The sequence below is a fragment of the Myxocyprinus asiaticus genome, chromosome 3 (assembly GCF_019703515.2).
Source record: "Myxocyprinus asiaticus isolate MX2 ecotype Aquarium Trade chromosome 3, UBuf_Myxa_2, whole genome shotgun sequence".
NCBI lineage: Eukaryota > Metazoa > Chordata > Actinopteri > Cypriniformes > Catostomidae > Myxocyprinus > Myxocyprinus asiaticus.
Window position 1 is genome coordinate 5,341,281 of NC_059346.1, and position 25,275 is coordinate 5,366,555.

The 25,275-nt window shown below is 42.3% G+C and overlaps 1 protein-coding gene across 1 annotated transcript in view; it reads left to right on the forward strand.

The window, feature by feature from the left end:
• LOC127428256 (netrin receptor UNC5C-like) overlaps positions 1 to 25,275 on the forward strand; it is a 205,641-nt gene that overhangs the window by 158,413 nt on the left and 21,953 nt on the right. Inside the window, exons 8-9 of the mRNA XM_051676479.1 lie at positions 11,223 to 11,414; positions 20,482 to 20,832. Of these exons, the coding sequence (XP_051532439.1) occupies positions 11,223 to 11,414; positions 20,482 to 20,832 (543 nt within the window). The remainder of the gene's footprint in view (positions 1 to 11,222; positions 11,415 to 20,481; positions 20,833 to 25,275) is intronic.

Consider the following 25,275-nt stretch of genomic DNA (forward strand, 5'->3'; position numbering starts at 1 on the left):
CCTGAATGTCATTGTATAATTTGCACACTGCTTATTGGTATCAAATGCAGACCCTCTGATGTCAACACACACACACACACACACAGTAATCAACCTCTAATGTTTGATGAGAGACATAACTAATGACACACATGTTTGGTCACGGCCAGTAATCGAATAATATTTGTCATTAGGACACAGCTGTGATCAATTTTTTACCTCTGATTTTAAATTAATTATGGGTGTAAGCCACTCAATATTGCAGTGGAGAGACATGCAAGAAAGAGGTGTAGAAGTTGTAGAGGTCACTGAGGAAAGACAGAACAAAAAAAAAAGAGGGATGTAAGATGGTGTACGCTGTGTTTAGTGTGACCGCCTGCTGTGTCACGGATTTCTACGGCTTTTAGTTTCGTACAAAATCGCAGCTACTTTAAATTCTCTAAGAAACACCCATCCACCCGCACACGCACACGCACACACACACACACACACACACACACACACACACACACGCACGGTAAATCCTGCTGTTCACATGCTGGTCAAGGATGGTTCATACTGATTAGTGCTGGTTTTATAGACGTTCTTTTATTAGTGGTGTTTTTTGTTGTAGTTATCTATTATATTGCATATACTTAGGGTTAGTGATTTAAACAAACCCCTAACCTCAAATAATAAACTTTGGTGCATGACTTATCCTGCACTGTGCTACGGACATGAATGATACCTCAAATCATGCAGCTTGTTGAGCAGAGTTGTGCTATTACTATTGTATGTCATTGGGCGAATGATTAAACGGGTAAAAAATAACATAGATTTACATTAAAGGAGGGACCCTCATATCTAGAGACCAGAATATCAGAGAGACTTGGGCGTATGCCCTTTTGACTTGGGCCCGTAAGCAACCACCTAGAATACCCTAGCAACTACTTGGCAATGCCTAAGAAACCACTCTTATCATTCTAGCAATGCCTTAGCAACCACCCAGACTACTAGGCTTGGGATCGATGCCTTTTTCACACATCGATAATCGGAAGATTTTCCAGATAATTATCGATTTATATCGTTTTTTTTCTTCAGATAAAAATAGGGCTGCTCGTTGCACAATAGTCTTTGTCTCTTCAGACATATTTCTCAAGACAACTTTGGTAAAGTGTGAGCGGCAGGATAAATTAAAGGGGGTTGTGCACCAGACGTGCCTGGCGGACTACATGGCACGTTCTAAAATTCAAAACAACTGCACACACCGCCAACGCTCAGCGTCAACATACTGAAGTGGCAGGGAGCGCAAGTCGCATAGTTTTCCATTAAATTCGACTCAAATCAAAGAACAAAGATTATTTACTCTAGTATAACTGGATGATATATTGTGTATAAGTATCTTTCATAGAGCCTACAGTAACAAGTATGTTTTTTTGTGGTTTGACAGCATGAATGAAAGACCTATTCATGGCAACATACAGAGAAACTGCCTAATAAACATCACGCAGTTACACCATTTTCCTGTGTATGTGTTTGTGTGATCGTGACCGCAACTGGCTTCAGTAAATGGTTCCTCTTGTGGTCTCCCAACGGTATTACACCAGACTGTTAAACAGAGCCCAACTGAGTGAATTGGAAAGCATGCCAATTGGGCTTCTAATTTAAATGTCGGCTAATTTAAATATATAAATTCCTCAAAAATATATCGATAAAGTACGGTGCTGATCAATAATCCATATATCGATATTTTATGACATCCCTACAGAATACCCCAGCAACTAATTAGCAATGCCTTAGCAACCACCCAAAATAGCTTAGCAACCACCTAACAATGCCTTAGCAACCACCCAGAATATTCTAGCAATCACCTTGCAACCACCTAAAACACCCTAGCAACCACTTGGCAATACCCTTGCAACAACCCAGAACACCATACCAATTGCCTAGTAACCTCATAGCAATACGCTAATAATCACTCACAACAACTTGTGACTCAATAACAATGTCCTGGAACCACCTAGTCTAGCATGATTGTGGCAGGATTAGCATGGATCTCTCATATTTTCTTGAGAAAATGTAACAATCAAATTGTTATTTGTCCACCCACAAACTGCTGTATTTAAAGATGAAGTGTGTCACTTTTTCTGTGTTAAAATCAGTGGTGGAAAGAGTACTGATTTTTTTTACTTGCTACTGAAGAAATAATTCACTTGAGTACAAGTAGAAGTACTGAGAAATATTATGACTCAAGTAAGAGTAAATAAGTAGTTTGCAGAAAAACTACTCAAGTAATTACGTTACAATTTACTTTATGAAAATTATATTATATATAGTATCCACGCTTCCATTTTTAGGACACAAAGACATTTTTGTTCTTCAAAGAAATTGATGCTTCCTTTCACCAGTGATGCATTAAATTGATCAAAAATACTGGCAAAATCATTAATTGCAAATTATTATTACAGTTTGAAATAATTGTTTTAAGTGGTATTTATTCCATTTCTTTACATGTGATGGCAAACATACTGTATACTGTGTCACCTATTCCTTACAAAAGCATTCTAAAGTGCTAATTTGGTATTTTCAATTGTTCTTATTATTAGAACAATTGAAAATGGTTGTGCTACCATGCAGAAATCACAATACAGTGGGTTTTTTCCCCCTATTTGCTGAGGTATTGAGTCCTTATAAGTTGCTTTACACTTGCAAGTCAATTTTTGGTTTTAAAAATAGGCAAAAAGAAACACATTTCTCCTGAAATTCTATTTTCTCCTAAGTCTATTGTTTTAGAGAGATGAAGGCTATTCCATGCATTACTGTTTTGAGGATCTCTAACCAGGATAGAGAGGGAAGTGGATGGCCCAGATGCACAACAAAAAGACAAATAAATCACAGTCTCTATTTTGAGAAACAGACTCCTCACAGGTCCTAAACTAGCAGCTTCTAAATGCCAAAGACCTGCACTGCTGCAAGAGGATTCTTGGACAAACAGAAAATTTTAAGAATACAACATTTATTTAAATAGAAATAGCCATTTTTAACATTCTAAATGTCTCTAAATCATCTCTAAACTCTATAATGTGCACTGTGACTGAAACACATTCGTATTTCAGGTTTATTCTCATTCATGTCCAAGTATTTTGGCTATTAAATTAACATACTGTACAAAACGAATATAATTCAATATCATAGAGGAGGAAATGTATCCACTATAATATTGCAGCAATTATCCAGATATGGAATGAGATTATTAAGCAAACTGTTATCAGCTCCTACAGTTTATTTTGAACAAGAGGGGCGAATTTAACGCGGGAGTACAATACAGAACTGATGCGGATTGATAGAAGCGGAGAGCCCGTCTGTGCACACAATGGTGCAAGGAACTGGATGGCAGATGGCGGAAAAAAAAAATGTTCAGTGAAAAGTCAAAAGAAGATCGCAATATATGTAATTGTAACTATATCAGATATTTTTAATAAAACATGGGAACTCGTGTGGGCATTTTTGCCTCTATTTTTTGACTTTTGGGGATATTTTAATTAAGTCCCCATTAATCTCTGACTCAGTTGGAATTGTATCTTTCTAAGGTATATGAAAGTTTGTTTTAGACACATATTAGCAAGTAAACAAGATATCCACACATATATGTCAAACTTCATTGTGCTAATGCTTGACACAGTTAAAACATTGCCTATCTTAAAAACAAGTGAAGTTTGATCAGTAGTTAAACGTGTTCAGATGGTTCCCTCGTACCTGAATGAACGGCTCCTTTCCAGAATAAAATGAAATATGCAGAAAATCACCGTATTACAGTTCGTGTATACTGACTGCAGAAAGTCTTGGAGAAGCTTGAGAAGAGAGGACACCGGCGGCAGATCATGCAAGCTGCTGTGCTCATGATGCTGTGCCCTGCGGGCTTCCGTCATGCCGCGCACAGCGCCTTTGAATTTATAACCAGATTTAGTGCTCATAACTTGCCAATTTTTTTCTTCCTAAAAATTCAGAAATATTATGAACTTTATGTACTTTGAAATTGTGGTGAAAAATAACCGTAGCGAAGATGAATACTTCATTTTTAATCAACTCAAGTAAAAGTACTATTATTTATTTATACTTAAAAAAGTAGAAAATTTTTAAAATATACTCAAGTACAGTAACGAGAGTAGTTGTAATCGTTACTTTCCACCTGTGGTTGAAACACTTTATCTTATCCCAACTTAATTTGCAGAGACTACTATAAGTAAGCCATTTGTAGGTTTATTTTTTGCCCGTCCAGCCCGACACAACAACACTGACTCAACGAATGCCTTGAGTTTGGGGCGGGACTATCTGTTTGTTCGATCAACAGCAGATGTAGGCTGTATTCGGAAGGCTGTTTGAAAACTATGATTATTTTTGCAGTTCCAATTAGTGGCGCTAGTGGCACAGAAACTGCACAGCTTTAACATGATCATAAGTCATTTAAAATCACATTGGCACCTTCTGCTGGTAAGGTGGGTCAATGTAAAGCCAACCCATGGAAGTTGAGTGTATAAAGGAATGTGAATTAATATTCACAATTCTAGTCTCATTTCAAGTCTAGTCTGAAATGTGTCATTCTTTGATGTTTAATACGTTCTCCTCTCCTAGCTTGATATGCAGAGATAGTTATCAAGAAGCCATTTGTAGGTAATTCCTCTGAAAATTGTAAACAATGTGGCTCTGTGGCGCTGATTTCATGGGGTGTTTAATGTCAGGGTGAAGAGTCTGATGTTTTGGAGCATGAGTGGTGTTTTAATCGCTGTACCTTCATTACAATCTCACTGCAACTAATGAGTGATGAGTGCCTGCATGAGCTTTACACAGCCAATAGTTATGTACATGGGGAATTAAGCATGCTTACACACACACACACTTTAAACTTCAAAAACTGTGACGATTTTGGCTGCTTCTCACTTTGATGTTCCAGAACTGCAGTTTCATTCGGCCCTGATCCCCTTTAAATCCGTGCACGCACACACACACACACACACAAACTCACAACTTGTACACACACAAACACATTTGAGAATCAGCAGGAAAAGAGGTCGGATGAACATGTCAGTATTGTTCTACTGCTGTCTGATTTCCAGGAAGATGAGCAATAGGGCATGTAATAATTTATAGCCTCATTAAATTAAAAGCCAGTGTCTTATTATGGATTCTTCCTCCAGCCATCTTTCTGTCTCTTCCCATTTTTTTCTGGGCATTTTTCCTTCTTCCTGCAAAAACTTGCTCTAAGGATTGACAAACAGGGTTCATATTGTGATTAATATAATTGTTTAAAGGCCATTCTCAGCTGTGACCTTCGTCTGAGAATGGCCTTTAAAACAGAATAGCATACTAACATATAATTCTTATTATTTTGGCAATATGTAGCACCAGAGACACTACAAGGACGAGACAGACTATTTGTAGGCCAATAAATGGGAGAAACTGTAACAGTCAGTATGGTGGTTGTAGGAATGAAAGTCCCACCTTTCAGTTAAATGAGCCCTTTTTGACAGACATTGCCAATATGGCTTTGTTAACACTGCAGGGGTAATCCAATTTTTTTTAGAGTCCAGTCTTTTTTGCAAGCACATCCACATTGGTTATTATAATTACGATGCAAACTTGCTTAAGTTCACTATGTTTGAGACTTTAGCGATGGATGTTTCACCATTGTTTATGGTTTTCAAATTTGAACACATTTGTCGCAGAAAATAGCATAAAAACAGGAAAAGTGGCATATGCAGTGACATACAACATCTGCCTTCTTGTCACAGTACCTGACGTAACAAACCATTGCATAATGAATGACGGGGGAAAAAACAACACCTGAAATCTGATTTGACCATTTAGACCCAAGACACATTAAAGGAATAGTTCACCCAAAAATGAAAATTCTCTCATCATTTTACTTACCCTTATGCCATCATGGATGTAAATGACTTTCTTTCTTCTTAGCTCTGTAGGTCCATACAATGCAAGGGAATGGTGACCAGAACTATGAAGCTCCGAAAGCACATAAATGCAGCATAAAAGTAATCCATAAAATGTCTAGGTTACTGTCGTAACCTCCGTTCCCTGATATAGGGAACAAGATGTTGTGTCGATGTAGTGACACTAGGGGTCGCACTTGGGAGCCCTGAACACCTCTGATCTTTGAGAAAAGGCCAATGGGAATGGTGAGCAGAATTTGCATGCCACTCCCCCGGACATACGGGTATAAAAGGAGCTGGCTTGCAACCACTCATTCAGGTTTTGTGCTGAGGAGCCGAGACAAGGTCCCGGCCATTTCTGAACGCTCTCAGACAGTTCAACACCGACTGCGCGCGCTCACTCGTGAGGTGCGCCATCATTGAGACTGAATCTAACTCCAGGCCGAGAAAAGAGATGCTCTGAACTGGGGAGAGCTTGCTCTTTTCCCAGTTGACCCGAAGCCCCAACCGGCTGAGGTGCCTGAGCACCAGGTCCGTGTGTGCACGCAATAAGTCCCGCGAGTGAGCTAGAATCAGCCAGTCATCGAGATAGTTGAGGATGCGAATGCCCACTTCTCTTAACGGGGCAAGGGCTGCCTCTGCGACCTTCGTGAAGGCACGAGGTGACAGGGACAGACCAGAGGGGTGGACCTTGTACTGGTACGCCCGGCCCTCGAACGCAATCCACAGGAAGGGTCTGTGTCAAGGTAGAACCCGAGACGTGGAAGTACATGTCCTTCAGGTCTACCGCTGTGAACCAATCTTGATGCCGGACGCTCGCCAAAATGTGTTTTTGTGTCAGCATCTTGAACGGGATACTGTGCAAGGCCCGGTTCAGAACTCGCAGGTCCAAGATTGGCCGCAACCCACCGCCTTTTTTGGGTACGATGAAGTAGGGGCTGTAGAACACCTTCCTCATCTTGGCTGGAGGAACAGGCTCTATCGCGTCCTTCCGTAGAAGGGACACGATCTCCGCATGCAAGGCAGCGGCGTTCTCGCCTTTCAGTCAAGTGAAGTGGACGCCATTGATCCTGGGCAGGTGCCTGGCGAACTGAATCACGTGGCCGAGTCAGACTGTCCTGATCAGCCACCGCGATGGGTTGGGGAGTGCGAGCCACACGTCGGACATACCGGCAGGTGGGGCCTCACAACAGGGCAGAGTCTGAGGTGCCAATCGTGGCCGTGCTGAGTCCAGGGACATTGAAGCACTTACCTGGCTCCTTACACCCAACGTAGGAGCGGTCTGGGACGGGGGAGGAGGGGAATTGTCCTCACGACCCATCATGACCGTTGTGTCGAGGGTAGGATTGTGCCACAGCTGGGCGTGCAGGGGCGGGAGGCCCGCCTCCGAGGCGCAGTACCTGCCAAAAAGAAACGGTGCCATGGACGCTGACTGTGTGACCCAGGAAGTGAGGAAACTGCTCTTTTCTTTAAAATGTGGGTAACGCAGCCCTTTGGGCATGCGGAGAAATCATAAGAACGGGTAAACAAGGATTTTCCACATGGCCTTCCACTGGGGGAAGGAGTGGTGCTCTTACCAGCTTCTGTGTAGCGAGTCTCCGATTTCCTGGGCTTCCCATCTCAGGGGCGCTTCGAAGCCTTCTGACTTACTTGGCAGGCTGTGGCAGAGCTGGTGTTGTCGCCACAGGGGGACACCCTTGGTGATGAGCAGGCGGGGTGCGGAATCTTGAGCCGTGCCGGGGCAGGATAAGTTGGATGGCCTCCATCTGCTTCCTCACTGTTGAAAACTGCAGGGTAAAGTCTCTGACAGTGTCGCCGAATAGGCCAACCTGGGAGATGGGGGCGTCAAGGAATCGTACCTTGTCAGCCTCCCTTGACTCAACCAGGTTGAGTCAAAGGTGGCGGCCCTGGACCACCAGGGTGGACATCGCCTGCCTGAGACCGTGTCGTGACCTTCATCGCCCGGAAGGCGAGATCGGTTGCCGAGCGCAGCTCCTGCATCAATCTCGGGTCAGGGCTACCCTCGTGCAGTTCTTTGAGTGCCTTGGCTTGGTGAACTTGCAGGAGAGCCATGGCATGCAGGGCGGAGGCGGCCTGTCCAGCAGCACCATAGGCCCTAGCCGTCAGTGATGACAAAAGCCTACAGGCCCTGGACGAGAGCCTCAGATGGTTCTGCCAGGTGGTGGCGCTCTGCGGGCACAAGTGCACTGCGACGGCCTGATCCACCTGGGGAATCGCAGAGTATCCCTTGGCCGAAAAAAGGAGGGTAGTGAGAGCGGAGGAGCCCGCGGACTGGATCCAGGCAGTAAAAAGTGCCCGCCATGATCGCATGAGCTCATCATATACCTCAGAGAAGAAAGGTACCAGGGCAGGGCGCAGCCGTGAGCGGCGCTCTGGGCCCAGGAACCAATTGTCGAACCGCGAGGGTTCAGGGGTGAGTGGAGGATTCCACTCCAGCCCGACGCTCGCAGCCACCTGGGCAAGCATGGCTGCCAGTTCTGCGTCAGCCTGCGACTGGGCTACCGCACCCGAGGGTGGGAGCCCAGCTGAGTCCTCCGCGTTGGACTGAACAAACCCGCTCTCCGATGCTGCTATCGATAACTCATCCTCTGTGGGAGCTCCGAATGAGATCGCGAACTCGCCCTGAGACGAGCCCGTGGTCTCATCCCAGAACCCGACCGGGGCACAAGAGCGTGCTGGGGAATGGGAGGTCGGCGGGGGGTTTCCCGGCAGAGAAGCTCCCATTGAGGTCCCCAAATCGCCCCCAGTGCTAACCATCTCTGCCTCATACACGTAGAAGGACCGAGGCGGGGAGCCGCTGGGATGGCTTTCCCTCTGACGAAAGAAAGCAACATTGCCATGGTCACATTCTCACAATGAGGACACGAACCATCCACGAAAGATGTCTCCGCGTGGGAAGCACCCAAACACGTGAGACAGCGATCGTGGCCATCAGAAACAGAGAGATAGCGACCGCAACCAGGAATAATACACAAACGAAAAGACATCTTGTTAAAGACGCTTTCATAAGTGCCACTCTTTTAGTGGAAAATATACTCTTTATGAGGAAAGAATATACTCTTTTAGCTGCTGAAGCGCCCAGGGGCGTTCTCTGCACAACGCCGGTGCTAGAGGGGGAGAAAACGCTGTAATGCACCGTAAATCCAACAGCTTCACTCGATATAGAGGTGAATGGATCGGCAGAGTAATTCAGCTCGCTGAACACAACCGCTCTGCTCCGAAGAAAAATTCTGAATGAGTGGTTGCAAGCCAGCTCCTTTTATACCCGTATGTCCGGGGGAGTGGCATACAAATTCCACTCTCCAATTCCCACTGGCCTTTTCTCAAAGATCAGATGTGTTTGGGGCTCCCAAGGGCGACCCCTAGTGTCACTACATCGAAACAACGTCGAGTGAGTGACAGAAGGGGAACTCCAGTGGTTTAATCCATGTCTTCGATACGATTCATGTGGGTGAGAAACAGATAAATATTTAAGTCATTTTTTACTATAAATCTACACTTTCACTTTCAAAATGTAAAAGCATGTGAAAGGGAAAATGGAGATTTATAGTAAAAAAGGACTTAAATATGGATCTGTTTCTCACCCACTCTTATCATATCACTTCTGAAGATATAGAATAAACCACTGGAGTCTTATGGATTACTTTTACACTCCCTTTATGTGATTTTTGAAGCTTCAAAGGTCTGGTCCCCAATTCACTTGCATTGTATGGACCTACAGAGATAAGATATTCTACTAAAAATCTTTGTTTGTGTTCTGCAGAAGAAATAAATTCATACACATCTGGGATGGCATGAGAGTGAGTAAATGAGGAGAGAATTTTCATTTTTGGGAGAATTATTCCTTTAACAATAATCTGATTGGAGTCGGTTTTCAAACCAGCCTTTGGATCGGGCTTGTGATTATCAGATCTGTTTATTTCCTGTTCAGACAACAAAAACTAAATAGATTCTTCAGATTTTGGCTGCCTGCCTGACCAGGGCCTTTGTTTAGAAAGTGTATATTCACTGGACCAGCCTGAAAAATGCAATTTGTTGTGTGATTTTGACTAAAGAAGCTACATTTTTGATACCGTTGCTGTATGATTTTATTGCTGATTTTATAAATATTATATTCATATATTATGGTGAAAAACAGTCTTGAAGATTTCTGTCTTTCCCCATTGAAGTAAACTCAGCAAAAAAAGAAACGTCCTCTCACTTTCAACTGCTTTTATTTTCAGCAAACTTAACATGTGTAAATATTTGTATGAACATAAAAAGATTTAACAACATAAACTGAACAAGTTTCACAGACATGTGACTAACAGAAATGGAATAATGTGTCCCTGAACAGTCAGTATCTGGTGTGGCCACCAGCTGCATTAAGTACTGCAGTGCATCTCCTCCTCATGGACTGCACCAGATTTGCCAGTTCTTGCTGTGAGATGTTACCCCACTCTTCCACCAAGGCACTTGCAAGTTCCCGGACATTTCTGGGGGGAATGGCCCTAGCCCTCACCTCCGATACAACAGGTCCCAGACGTGCTCAATGGGATTGCGATCCGAGCTCTTCGCTGGCTATGGCAGAACACTGACATTCCTGTATTGCAGGAAATCACGCACAGAACGAGCAGTATGGTTGGTGGCACTGACATGCTGCAGGGTCATGTCAGGATGAGCCTGCAGGAAGGGTACCACATGAGGGAGGAGGATGTCTTCCCTGTAACGCACAGCGTTGAGATTGCCTGCAATGACAGTAAGCTCAGTCCGATGATGCTGTGACACACTGCCCCATGCAAAGCAACAATTCTTGATCGCAGGTCTTTTGAGATCTCTTTTTTTGCAAGGCATATTCCACATCAGCAGATGCTTCCTGTGAATAGCAAACTCAAAATGTTTGAGTGCTCTTTATAAGTCAAAGTAGCTTTAACCCACACTCCCACAATCTCATTTCATTAACTGGATGCCAGATTTGCCAACTACTGACTCTAATTAGCTTTTGTTGGTGATTTTAGTCTAGGGGTTCACTTACTTTTTCACAGCACTGTGAATGTTTTATGGGATGTGTTGAATAAAGACATGAAAGATTATAATTGTTTGTGTGTTGTTAATTTATGCACATTGTGTTTGTCTATACTTGTGACTTTGATGAAGATGAGATCACATTTTATGACCATTTAATGCAGAAAACCAGCTAATTCCAAAGGATTCACGTTCTTTTTTCTAGCCACTGTACAATTTTTAAAGAATAGTAGGCAGTATACAGTGCATAATATGCAGTAGTATTACTGAACATACTGCCTATGTGTTGTGCAGCTGCGCCAGGTGGAGATGAGGTGGCATTGTACGTGGGCATCGTCATGGCGATTGTCATGTGTCTTGTCGTCTCTGCTATCGTGGCCCTGCTGGTGTACCGCAAGACGCATCGGCGCTTTCACTCTGACATCATCGACTCGTCTGTGCTCAACGGAGGATTTCAGCCTGTTAACATCAAACAGGCGCGCTCAGGTGGGTCAATGAACGTTTATTGTGTTGATGCATTTGAGCTCTGTGCTAGCTGCAAAAATAATGCAATTATAGTAGTTGGTGCAGACTAGTCGACCAATGTGTTTTTGTTTTTACTGGCTGATGCCGATATTTTGCAGATTAGAGTGGCTGATGACAGATAAAATTCTAATATATACACTATGCAGTCTGGCCTAATTATATCAGATAAGACAACTTATGTGACAACTTATCCCATATAGAATACCCCATACACTTGGGATTTTCTTGGGCTAACCCTGGCAATGTAAAAAGTGACTTTCAAAAATAAACCTAAATCTTCACTGGAGTAAAAAGTGTGACAACTAGCCCTGGTCTCCCCTACATAAAAATAGCTGAAACTACATGAACAATAATTTACACAATATTTACTCTAAACAAAAATATTTGAAAACAGAAAATGTTTATTATCTGTTAAATCTGCTCATTGACAATAAAGTTGAATCTAATATAATCACTTGTCAGGGTTGGAAGGGTTAATATTAAAACGTATTCCACTACAGATTACAGAATACATGCTGTAAAATATAATTTGTAACATTCCGTTGAATTACTTAAAGTCAGTAACGTATTCTAAATACTTTGGATTACTTCTTCAGCACTGGTAGATTTTTTCACTTGTTTTGACTATAAAAACTCTGCCAGTACATTAAGACAAAAATACACGTTAAATATAAATTCTCTGAAAAACCGAAATATCTTATGCAGTGTTGCTTCTAAAACAAGATAAATCAAATTGATCTTGTTTTAAGGATTTTTAGATATTTTTACAGAAAAACAATACAAAAATTCTCATCAAGAATACGATTTTTGCACTAATATCAAAGATCTTACTAGAAAAAATAAATTATGATCAAATGTGAATTTTCTTGATAAAAAAATATGATCGTACCTGATAACAGGTGCATGTAAAAAGGCTATAAATCGCTTTAGCTTAGCATAAAGCTAAATGTTTACATAATTTACACAAGGTTTATTTCTATTTCTTCTGCTCCAAACTTACTTCAAACTTACTCTGTCTGCTCGTATGAATGTAACACATCATAAGAAAGTGTTTCACCGCTGTTCAAACACTCTTTGGATTGCATTATCTATATGGATAAATGTTTTCCAACTGAACAGACTAAATATTAAATGAAACAAATGACAATAAAATGCAAAGTAATCTCTTCAGTAATCAAACTACTTTTGAATGTAACTGTATTCTGAATACCAACTATTTAAATTGTAACTGTAGTGGAATACAGTTACTTATATTTTGTATTTTAAATCTGTAATCCTGTTACATGTATTCCATTACTACCCGACCCTGTCACTATTTTAGCATGGAGGGCCAAATATCTCAAAACTAAATCATTAAATATTTAAATAAATCTATTTAAAATGGTTTAAAATAAATAAATACATGTATTTGTATTATACACACAGTGTTCCATGTATTTAATTGTTCTAGTTTTGCATCCATTTTTAACTTGCCATTGGATTTGGTTTGATTTTTATTTATGCACAAGCATTGCTTTTTATTTTCTAAATTTGACTCACTAAGGGTCTGTTTGCAAATAAAAAAAGATAGACGCTGCACAACGAATGGCATAACATGCAGATGCCTTGAAATGCATTTTTAATGCAAGTTCTTTTAACTTGACACAGTGTTTTAAAATGCTGGGCTCATGGCACGAGACGCTGAAAAATCAGAGACGGGTTGCAATGGACATCAAACATGTTCATTTAGCCACATTCATGTGGAAAAACAATCCCAAAACATCGCAGACAGATGAAAAATGTGTCTTGTGGAAACGGGCCCTAGAGATCAATTTTGAAAGGTGATGCCCTTTTGCGTTTAGTGAAGCGCCGCTAACTGTTACCCTTAAAATGGTATTATTTAATAGTTTAGAATGGTTTAAGTTATGCATTTAATGATTTACCGAACAATTTATGTAATGATTTAATTTTAAGAAATCATTCAGACGTTATTTAGACAAAACTCTGTACTGGGTGGTCTCGCTAATGCAACAGTTTTAGTATGAAACTGTATGTGTGTCTGGGTGGCAAAGTGGCACTTTTAGACACAGAAAATATTAAAATTCCAATCAAGTGTTGAATGGATTGCAAGCCAGAGTTCCGCTGTCAAATTCTGAGCGACTCAGGTGACATTTCATCCAAGGAACATTAGAATGCCGTCACTCGCCAACCTGAACAGGTTATCAGTAATAAAGAACCATACTTATGCTCGCCGTCTCTCTCTTTCTCTCTCTTATTGTCTCTCTTTCTGCAATTTTCTCCTTTGTTTTTTCTATTAATTAAACATGAAGTAGGCTGGAAGTGTAAATCGCACCCTGTCAGGGTGGAAGAGCCGTGGTGGGTGGTATATGGAGACGTCGTAAAGCACATCAGTAAATTGATGATAAATACAGAGGGAGGGAATGTTTTGATGGGGAAATGAGACGTTCTACATCCGTTGCCGTGTTTTTGCTCTGCTGCAGATATCTTCTGCCAGGGCCCATGGATTTAGCATGTTTACTGCAGTCTTGCAGGTGTGATGCAATGTAGGCTGCATGCACACTAGTGTTCCCTATCTGTCACTCACTCGATGTTGTGTCGATGTAGTGACACTAGGGGTCACTCTTGGGAGCCCCAAACACCTCTGCTTTTTGAAAAAGGCCAATGGAAATTGGCGAGTGGAATTTGCATGCCACTCCCCCGGACATACGGGTATAAAAGGAGCTGGTATGCAACCACTCATTCAGATTTTCTCTTCAGAACCGAGCGGTTGTGTTCAGCGAGCTGAATTACTCTGCCGATCCATTCACCTCGAAAAGCTGTTGGATTTACGGCGCATTACAGCGGCTTCTCCCCCTCTTGCACTGGTGAAGTGCAGAGAACGCCCCTGGGCGCTTCAGCAGCTAAAAGAGTATATTCTTCCTAATAAAAGATTGGCATTAACGGAGAGCGTCTTTTTAAAGATGGCTCTCCGTTTGTGTGTATTTCCTGGTTGCGGTCGTTACCTCTCCGCTTCCGATGGCCACGATCGCGGTCTTACGTGCTTGGGCCCTGCCCATGTGGAGACAGCAGTCGTGGACGGGTCATGTTCTCACCGCGAGCGTGTGACCATGGCAATGTTGCGGTCATGGTTTTTCCTTCGTCAGAGGGAAAGACCACCCCAGCGGCTCCCCGCCTCAGTCCTTCTACCTACGGGTTTGAGGCCGCATCGGTTAGCACTGGGGGTGATTTGGGGACCCCAATGGGAGCCACTCCAATGGGTAACTCCGCACAGACCTCCCATTCCCCAGTACGCTCGTTTGCCCCATTGGGATGAGACCGCTTGCTCATCTCAGGGCGAGTTCGCTATCTCGTTTCAGCACTCGCGAAGTGGATGAGCTCTCAATTGCAGCATCGGAGAGCGGGCTGTCCAGTCTGACGCTGAGGACTCTACTGGGCTCCCACCTTCGGGTGTGGTGGCCCAGTCGCAGCCTGACGCACAGCTGGCAGCCATGCTTGCCCGGGCGGCTGCGTATGTCGGGCTGGAGTGGAACCCTCCACCCCCTTGAACCCTCGCAGCCTGACGATTGGTTCCTGGGCCCAGAGCGCCGCTCATGGCCGCGCCGCGCCCGCCCTGGTCATTTTTCACCGCATGCCCAAGAGGCTGCGGTACCCAAAACTTCAACAAAAGAGTGGTTTTCTTGTTCCCTGGTTCACATGTCAGGTGCGCACGGCCGTCGTCACGTCCACCATCCCATTTTGGCAGGTTTAGTGCTCCAACAGCAGACCCCCCGCCCCTGTGCGCCCAGCTGTGGCACAAACATTCCCACACCGGGTTGGTTCCGACGGACTGCGGGGACGATAATCCTCCTCCCCCCTCCTCGACCGTGTGGCTCAGCGCTTTCCAACCCGTCGCGATGGCTGACCCGGAATGTCCGACTTCAGCAGTGTCCGCTTCACCTCGGTGAAGGGCGAGAACGCCGCTACCTTGCGTGCAGAGATCACTACCCTTCTACGGAAGGGTGCGATAGAGCCTGTCCCTCCAGCCAAGATGAAGGGGTTTTACAGCCCCTATTTCATCGTACTGAAGAAAGGCGATGGGTTGTGGCCAATCTTGGACCTGTGAGTACTGAACCGGGCCTTGCACAGACTCCCGTTCCAGATGCTGACACAAAAACGCATTTTAGCCAGCATCCGGCATCAAGATTGGTTCGTGGCGGTAGACCTGAAGAACACGTACTTCCACGTCTCGGTCTTACCTCGACACAGACCCTTCCTGTGGTTTGCTTTCGAGGGCCGGGCGTACCAGTACAAGGTCCTCCCCTTCGGCAGCCCTTGCCCCGCTAAGGGAAGTGGGTGTCTGCATCCTCAATTATCTCGATGACTGGCTAATCCTAGCTCACTTTTGGGATGCGTTGTGTGCGCACAGGGACCTGGTGCGCACGCACCTCAGCCGACTGGGGCTTCGGGTCGACTGAGAAAAGAGCAAGCTCTACCTGGTTCAGAGCATCTCTTTTCTCAGCTTGGAGTTGGACTCCAAGACTCGATGAAGGCGTGCCTCACGAACGAGCGTGCACAGTCAGTGCTGAACTGTCTGAAGGCATTCAGACAGAAGACAGCGGTTCTACTGAAACTTTTTCAGAGGATCCTGGGGCATATGGCATCCACAGCAGTGGCCACACCACTCGGGTTGATGCATATGAGACCGCTTCAGCACTGGTTTCAGATCCAAGATGGGCATGGTGCCGCGGGACACATCGCGTGGTCGTCACGCCGATCTGTCACCACCTCTTCAGCTCTTGGACCGACCTTGCATTTCTACGGGCAGGGGTTCCGTTAGAGCAGGTCTCCAGGCGCGTCGTGGTTATGACGGATGCCTCCAAGACAGCCGCTGGCTCCTGGACTGGCCTGCGGCTGCGTTGGCACATCAACTGCCTTGAGTTGTTGGCAGTACTGCTCGCTCTGTGGAGGTTCCGGCCATTGATCCAAGGCAAGCACGTGTTGGTCCGGATGGACAAAACGGCGACGGTAGTGTACATCAACCGTCGAGTCGGTCTACGCTCCTGTTGCATGTCACAACTTGCCCGCCGTCTCCTCCTCTGGGGTCAGCAGCGCCTCAAGTCACTGCGAGCCATTCACATCCTGGGCGACCTCAACACCGCAGTGGATGTGCTGCCACGACAGGCTATGCTCAGGGAGAGTGGAGACTCCACCCCCAGATGGTCCAGCTGATTTGTAGTTGATTCGGTCGAGCACAGGTAGACCTGTTTGCTTCCCGGGAATCCTCCCACTGCCCACTTTGGTACACCCTGACCGAGGCACCCCTCGGTGTAGACACACTGGCACACAGCTGGCCCCCGAGATTACACAAATAGGCGTTTCCCCCAGTGAGCCTACTTGCACAGACCCTGTGCAAGGTCAGGGAGGACAAGGAGCAGGTTGTCCTAGTAGCACCCTACTGGCCCACCCAGACATGGTTCTCGGACCTCACGCTCCTCGCGACAGTCTCCCTGGCGAATTCCCCTGAGGAAGGACCTTCTTTCTCAGGGAGGGGGCACCATCTGACACCCGCGACCAGACCTCTGGAATCTCCACGTCTGGCCCTTAGATGGGACGCGGAAGACACCTGCGGTGGTAGACACGATCACTCAGGCTAGGGCTCCCTCTACGAGGTGCCTGTATTCCTTGAAGTGGCATCTGTTCGCTAAGTGTTGTTTTTCCGAGTAGCTCTTTGTCTGCTTTGGTGGACAGTGGAAAGGAAGTGCTGTCTCCAAACAGAGGATTGCCCACTGTGTCATTGACACCATTGTGATGGCATATCACGCTCAGGACGTGCTGCCCCCCATGGGGTTACGAGCCCACTCTACTAGGAGTGTAGCGGCCTCCTGGGCCCTGACCAGTGGCACCTCTTGGGCAGACATCTGCAGAGCAGCGGGCTGGGCAACACCCAACACCTTTGTGAGGTTCTACAATCTCCGGGTGGTGCCGGTTTCGTCTCATGTATTGTCAGGTACGAGCAGGTAAGTTCCGGGACAGCTGGCCGGGTGTACCGCTTGCGCATAGCGCCTTTCCCTCCCATGTCATAAAGACATGTGCTTTTGACTCCCAGTCGTGTTCACAAGCTCTGATCCCTGGATGACTTTCCTCCTTAGCCCTGTGGCAGACGAGTTTGTGGAAAAACTCGCTGCCGGCCCAGTACGTGTGCTAATTAGGCCCTGTACTGGGGTAGGTGCTCCACATGTGCTGGTTCCCCATAGGTGACCTCATGTGATATCTTCCGCTAAATCGTTTCCCTGTCTGTAAACAGCGTCTTCTTTGGGCAGAGGCCCCTCTGCCCCCAGTCACCATGTTTATAGAAACTCCTCCCCCCTCGGGTAGGACCTACCATGCAACTTCTCCACATGACATACTTCCGACAAGACTCAGTAAGACCATGTGATGTATTTCCACTCAAACCCCCCCCCCTTCTCTGGGTGGGGTGTGGTCTCCGTGGTGTCTCCACTCTTTTTGGGGAAAAAAAAGAGGAAAAGAGGCCACGGCTGGGCTAGCCTGTCCTTAATTGTTGGGCAGTTGACTTGTTCCCGAAGGACCGTTCGACGCTCATAGGTTATGTGACGGCCTGGTGCGCTGGCTACGAGGCACACAGCGGTCTGCCCGTCTGGCACCACCAGTCCACGTAACACAGTTCAGCTAGTTGTGGTGTTTTGTATAGGGAACCGTAGTGTCACTACATCGACACAATGTTGAGTGAGTGACAGCTAGGGAACGTCCTGGTTACTTTCATAACCTCCGTTCCCTGATGGAGGGAACGAGACATTGTGTCCCTCTTGCCACAACACTGAACTACCCGCTGAAATTGCCGGGACCTTGTCTCAGCTCCTCAGCACAAAACCTGAATGAGTGTTTGCATACCAGCTCCTTTTATACCCGTATGTCCGGGGTACATCCAGTGAGCGGAAGTACTGTGGACAGAAACGCCTTGTTGATGAGAGAGGTCAAAGGAGGATGGCAAGACTGGTTCGAGCTGACTGAAAGACTATGGTAACTCAGATAACCACTCTGTACAATTGGAGTGAGCAGAATAGCATCTCAGAATGCACAACACGTCGAACCTTGAGGCGGACGGGCTACAACAGCAGAAGACCACATCGGTTTCCACTTCTTTCAGCCAAGAACAGAAAGCTGAGGCTGCAGTAGGTCTCCAATCAGATTGGCACCAACAATCATACCACGGTCGAAATCACTGAGATCACAATGGTTGATGTGAACATTAACTGAAGCTCCTGACCCGTATCTGCATGATAATTGCATGAATAAGTAGGTGTACAGGTGTTCCTAATAAAGTGGTCGGTGAGTGAATATGTGTGTATGTAAATATAGATGGTATTACATATTATTAATATAAAATTATTCAAACGCTACTGCTATCATGTTTTTATTGTTATAGTCTAATTATTTTTTGTGACTGTGTGATTATTAAATATCTGTTCTGCATATCGGTTATGTAAACATAAAAATTATCTGTGTTGTATTGGTTACAAAAACAATGTGGGTCAATCTCTAGTTATTACTGACTGGTTGCTCATGTGACACTTGTCAGCATAGTTAAAGTTACACATTCACCATTCTTTTTTTCTTTCTTTCTCTTAAATAAATGGTATTGAAACATGGGGAGGAAGCATATTCTGTTGGACAAACAAAAATGCATATGGTTAATTCAGCCCCAGCGATCACACTATGATGAATGACTTGAACATGATCATTGGAAATGTGAATGTAGCACTCAGACTGAGTAATCACACCTGAGTAACCAGATAGAGAGAAAGAGAGAGCTGGTGTGTAGTGACAATCTTCTGTTTAGTCACTGTGGGGAGCTGAATGTTAATGAGCAATCAGTATGGAGATTATCAGCCACCGGCTATAAGAGTCCTTTACAAGCTTACACACACACACACTTTGAAGAGAAAGAATCTGCAACCATTTCAAAGTAACACACACCACAGAAATTCATACAAGGGATAGTTCACCCAAAAATAAAATGTCATCATTATTTCACTCACCCTCATGTCATAAATTTTTTCTGTAGAACACAAAATGAGATGTTATTTTCCATACATCACAGGTAAACAGTGAATGGGGTTGTCGAGCTCCAAACCAACCCCCCACCAACCCCCCCAAAACATCACAAAATATTACCTTAAAATTGGTCAATATGACTCGTGCACTGTATGTCAAGTCTTCTGAAGTCTTGCGATAGCTTTGTGTCACGAACAGACCTAATTTTAAGTCTTTATTCAATGAAAATCTTTCATCCAAAATAGTTTTTAAATGACGCCACTGGCGTAGTTCTCACGTTTTAACCAAATGTGATGCACCAGTTCGAATATATATGCAATGGAGAAGCTAGAGCGCTGCAATGGATTTTCTGTGAATAACAACTTAAAAATTGGACTAGTCTTTACACAAAGCTATCAGATGACTTCAGAAGACTTGGAATATAGCACACAAGTCATATGCGATACTTTTATAGTGCTTTTTGAGGCTTGAGGGTTGTGATACTAACTGTCTTTGAATGGACAAGATTTCATTCATTTTTGGATGAACTATTCCTTTAAAGATACTCTTTTGAACAGTTTTTTTTTTTTTGTTGTTGTTGTAATTAATCGTACTTTGATTTTAAACACACACACACACACACACACACACACACACACACACACAAAAGAAGCATAAATTCAGTCGTTAAAAATAAGAATCAGATTCTAATCCCAAATAATAATGGTATGTTCATGTCATGTTGGAATTACCACAATTACCAGCTTCCAACTGAATTCTGTGAAAGCTCTGACTTGACTGTTGTGACGTCATGTGAAAAGAACTAACTAATGGCAGCGGCCTTAACAGTTAAAGGTAGTTTACATGTGTTTCTGTTTCAAATGCCATTTCATTTTGTTTACTGGTGCACTTTTTTATGTTCTTAAATATTTTGCAAGAAATTAAGTGTCCTTAATGATTTTGATTTAATATTATTTTATCATTTGTGTTTTTGTAGCGGACTTGCTGGCCGCAACTCCTGACCTGTCCACAGCGGCAGCGCTGTATCGCGGCCCAGTATATGCTCTCCATGACATCTCGGATAAAATCCCCATGACCAGCTCCCCTCTGCTTGAACCCCTCCCCAACCTCAAGATCAAAGTCTACAATTCCTCCAGTGCGGTGACCCCTCAGGACGACGTGACCTCTGACCTCTCCGCCACCCTGTCCCCAAAAGTCACCCACTCGCTTTTGGACAGCGACCCCATGACCCCGCGCAACCAGACGCTGGCACGTACACGAGACCCCACGTGCACCGCGCTGGGGTCGTTTAACTCACTGGGAGGACATCTGATCATACCTAACTCAGGTAAGATGGCACTACACACACATATGAATGGGTGATTCTTCAATTAGAGGCACTTTTTGATATTAATCAAATGTCATGGAATAAAGAGCTGATCAGGGCCTTGATCAAGCCTCAAGTGGATTTTGATATGTGTGATGGTCGGGCTGGGTAAAAATATCAATTTAACAATGAATCACAATCTTTATTTGAACAATCCCGATAGCCCAAGATCGATCTTTTATCGATTATTATACTGTATCTGTTTAATAAATAGCAATTGAGCTGATAGATAATTTCTTTCATATGTAAGCAAAATAGACATTATAACTGAAATATATACAAATAAATCAGAATCAAATCAAATCGATCGAAATCGCAATCAAATTGAATCGATAGCTTGTGAATTGGAATCGAATAAAATTGGAAAATCTGTATCAATATCTATAAATACGATGGTAATGCTCTTTTCAGTTTTTGAAGAAAGTTGGAATAGACTGGGACTTGCGTACACAAAAGGTTAGTTGGCAGTCATTACGTCACTTAAAATGTATAATAAAATATAAATAAATAGATGTTTCTGAATTTAAAATGACACCTAATAAACCTACTCTCAGGTCTTGATGGAAAATGCATTATATTTTTGATCTTCAAATGGTCACTCTGTTGCTTTGTTGGAGACGTGCTCCTCTGTCACGTCTCATTTTCATCGTAACCAAATATACAGTTCTCTAAAATACTTGATTGTTATTATTTTTGTTATATTTGTTATATGGGTCAATGATGTGACATACATGTTTTATTAAATTTTTTGTCCGGTATTTGTAATAAAACTAAAGTTATCACAAGATTAACCACTTCCTGGCCAAAAAAAAAAAAGTTGCATACTCTAATATTCCATTGGACAGCCTTTAGCTTTGATTATGGCGTGCATTCATCATGGCATTGTTTCGACAATCTTATACAATGTCACAATATTTATTTCTGTCCAGAGATGCATTAATTTTTGTCTGAGATCTTGTATTGTTGAAGGGAGAGTCGAACCACTCTGTAAAGTCTTCTCAAGCACATCCCAAAGACTTCAATTGAGTTAAGGTCAGGACTCTTTAGTGGCCAATTCATGATTCCTCATGCTCCCTGAACCACTCTTTCACAATTTGAGCCTGATGAATCTTGGCATTGTCGTCCTGGAATATGCCCGTGCTGTCAGGGAAGAAGAAATCCATTGATGGGATAACCTGGTCATTCAGTACATTCAGGTAGTCAGCTGACTTCATTTTATTGCTACATAACGTTGCTGAGCCTCGACCTGACCAATTGAAGCAACCCCACATCATAACACTGCCTCCAGAGACTTGTACAGTGGGCACTATACATGACAGGTGCATCACTTCCTGCGATTCTCTTCTTACCCTGTTGCGCCCATCACTTTGGAATAGGGTAAATCTGGACTCATCAGACCACATGACCTTTTTCCATTGCTCCACAGTCCAATCTTTATGCTGTCTAGCAAGTTGAAGTTGTTTTTTCCATTGCATTGTGCATGTGGAAATGCTCTTACTTTCACTATTAAACATAGCTGTGAGTTCTAATGTCAGTTTTTTACGATGTGACTTTAAACCATGGTTTCCACCAACAATCATGGTAATTTAACCTACTTTACATAGTTAATGCAATAATAAAAAAAGGATAGCCTACAACAGTCATGGTGACTACAGTGTCTCCGATCATGATCATTCAAGATTTTTTCCGACCACATTTCTTCCATGAAGCTGACGGTTCACCACTATCCTTCCAGGTTTTAATAATGCATTGGACAGTTCTTAACACAATTCCAGTGATTTCAGCAATCTCCTTAGTTGTTTTCTTTGCTTGATGCAGGCCAATAATTTGTCCCTTTTGAAACACAGTAACATCTTTTCCACGACCACGGGATACGTCTTCTGACATGGTTGTTTAAGAAATGAGAAGCTACACACTGCTTCAGTTAGTGTTAAAAGAATTGTTGCCAGCTGAAACATATTAATCACTGCAATAATGATCCAATCATAGGCGCTTAAGTATCTGCTTCCTAACGGAAACTCTTTTTTTTGGCCAGACAGTGTAAATGGATACAATATAATGCATTTAAACCATGGTTTCCACCAACAATCATGGTAATTTAACCTACTTTACATAGTTAATGCAATAATAAAAAAAGGATAGCCTACAACAGTCATGGTGACTACAATATTACTATAGAAAAAATATGTTTTCCACCAGAAACTATGGTTACTACAGTATACAATATTGGTAGCACTTTATAATAAGGTTAAATTTCTTAACATTAGTAAATGCATTAGGTATCATTAACTAACAATCAACAAAATATGTTTTACAGTAATTATTCATCATGGTTAATGTTAGTTAATAATAATTTTTTTTATTGTTAATTTATGTTAGTTCATAGTGTGTTAACTAATGTTAACATATACAACTTTTGATTTAAAAAATGTGTTAGAATATGTTGAAATTAACCAAGATTAATAAATGCTATAAAATGATTATTCATTGTTAGTTCATGTTAACTAATGTTGGTAAATAATGTTAACAAATGCAACCTTATTTTACATTTTTACCACAATATTACTATTGTAAAACCATAGTTAAACTACGGTATTTTCATACTAAAACCATAATACCCACAAGGTTCTGATTTTTATCCCCACAGTTTTCCTTTTCCTGTATTATCACTATGGTTTCACTATGAATATCATGGTTAAAATATGGTTACTGTAGTAAAACCATGGTCAATTTATTGCGAGTGAATGCAAAACGTATTACTAGGGCACGCAAAAAAAAAAAATCTGGTAACACTTTCTATGAAGCCCATATTTATAATGCATTGTAAAGGCATTATAATGCATTAGTAATGTCTTATAATACACCTATTACACTTAGAGTATAATGCATTATAACGCAAGCAACATAAAATTTTATTTGCAGAAGTTATAATGTATTATATATATATATATATATATATATATATATATATATATATATATATATATATATATATATATATATATATATATATATATATTTGTAACATATATTATAGGTATGCTTTAAGTAAAGTGACAAAAGCAATGTCTTCCTATAAACATCCATATGGTATTTTTAAGTGATTATAAGACATTACAAGTCATGCTGGAAGTTATATACAGTACACATGCACAAAATAACACACATTCAATGTACATTTTTATATATTACGAAAAACACTTGTAAAGCTACAAGGTTTAAATACATAAACATAAATATCTATGTTGATCACACATGTAGCAATCTAACAGCAAACTGATTTTATACTGGACTCTATTCAATAAAATGTATTGTTTGTGCCTCTTATTTGGAGACTTATTTTATAAATAACTTCCATTATATACTGTAAGTTTGACTTGTAATGTATTGTATGTTACAAGTTTATGTTATGGCTGTTTATAAGAAGATATTGCTTTTGTAACTTTACTTAAAGCAGGCAAAGACCACTTATAATATGATCAGGTCATAAAGTCTTTTGACTGTTTACACTATACAGTACTTATACGATTAACTTTAGTAACATATGCTGCATTAAAAGTGGATGTTGCTTGTGTTATAATGCATTATATACTATGTATAACTATGAATAGGGGAAGTCTTATAATGTATTATAACTGTAGTCATAATTATTTATGAGAAGTTATAACTTATTATAAGGTGTATTATGAGACATTATGAATGCAGTATAATGCGTTTATAATGCCTTTACAATGCATTATAAATATGGGCTTCATAGAAAGTGTAACCAAAAATCCTGCCCTGTCCTCTAAGGTTTCAAAACTAGGTTTCTAATTTTTATCACCTTGGACAACCTTTTTTTTCAATGACCCATGCAACAAATTGTAAACTGTACTCATAGGCTGAATATCAGTTCAATTCAATACAGTTCTTAGTAGAAGTGCAAAGTAGAATTCCCCTGATTTTAATATTATTACACATTTATTTTAGAGGTGAAGTTAAAAGGTCTGTCAAGGGGAGAACCTCCAAATCCAGATATTATGGCAAATGTACAATTTCTTGACTCTTTAATATTAAGACTAAGTGATTTTAAGAGACGCAATTAAAAAGCTTCATGGTACAGTATGTGAACAGAAAAGTTCCTCTAATTGAAGAATCAACCACATACACACTTCATGTATGCATGATTTATGATACACAATCACACTGACTGTCGGGCTTTGTCCAAGATATTTATGGATTGCTGTGTGATGTAATTTATGATGATTAATTGATTATGCTGATAGCTCTTCGTTAGTCTAATTAAGGCATATGGCTGTAATGGGTTCCAGTAAGATGTTGTGCAAGGCAGGGGCGGAAATATCACATTCACAATCTCACATTTGTGTAATGAAGATACGACAGTGATAAATTAACTGTGAGGAT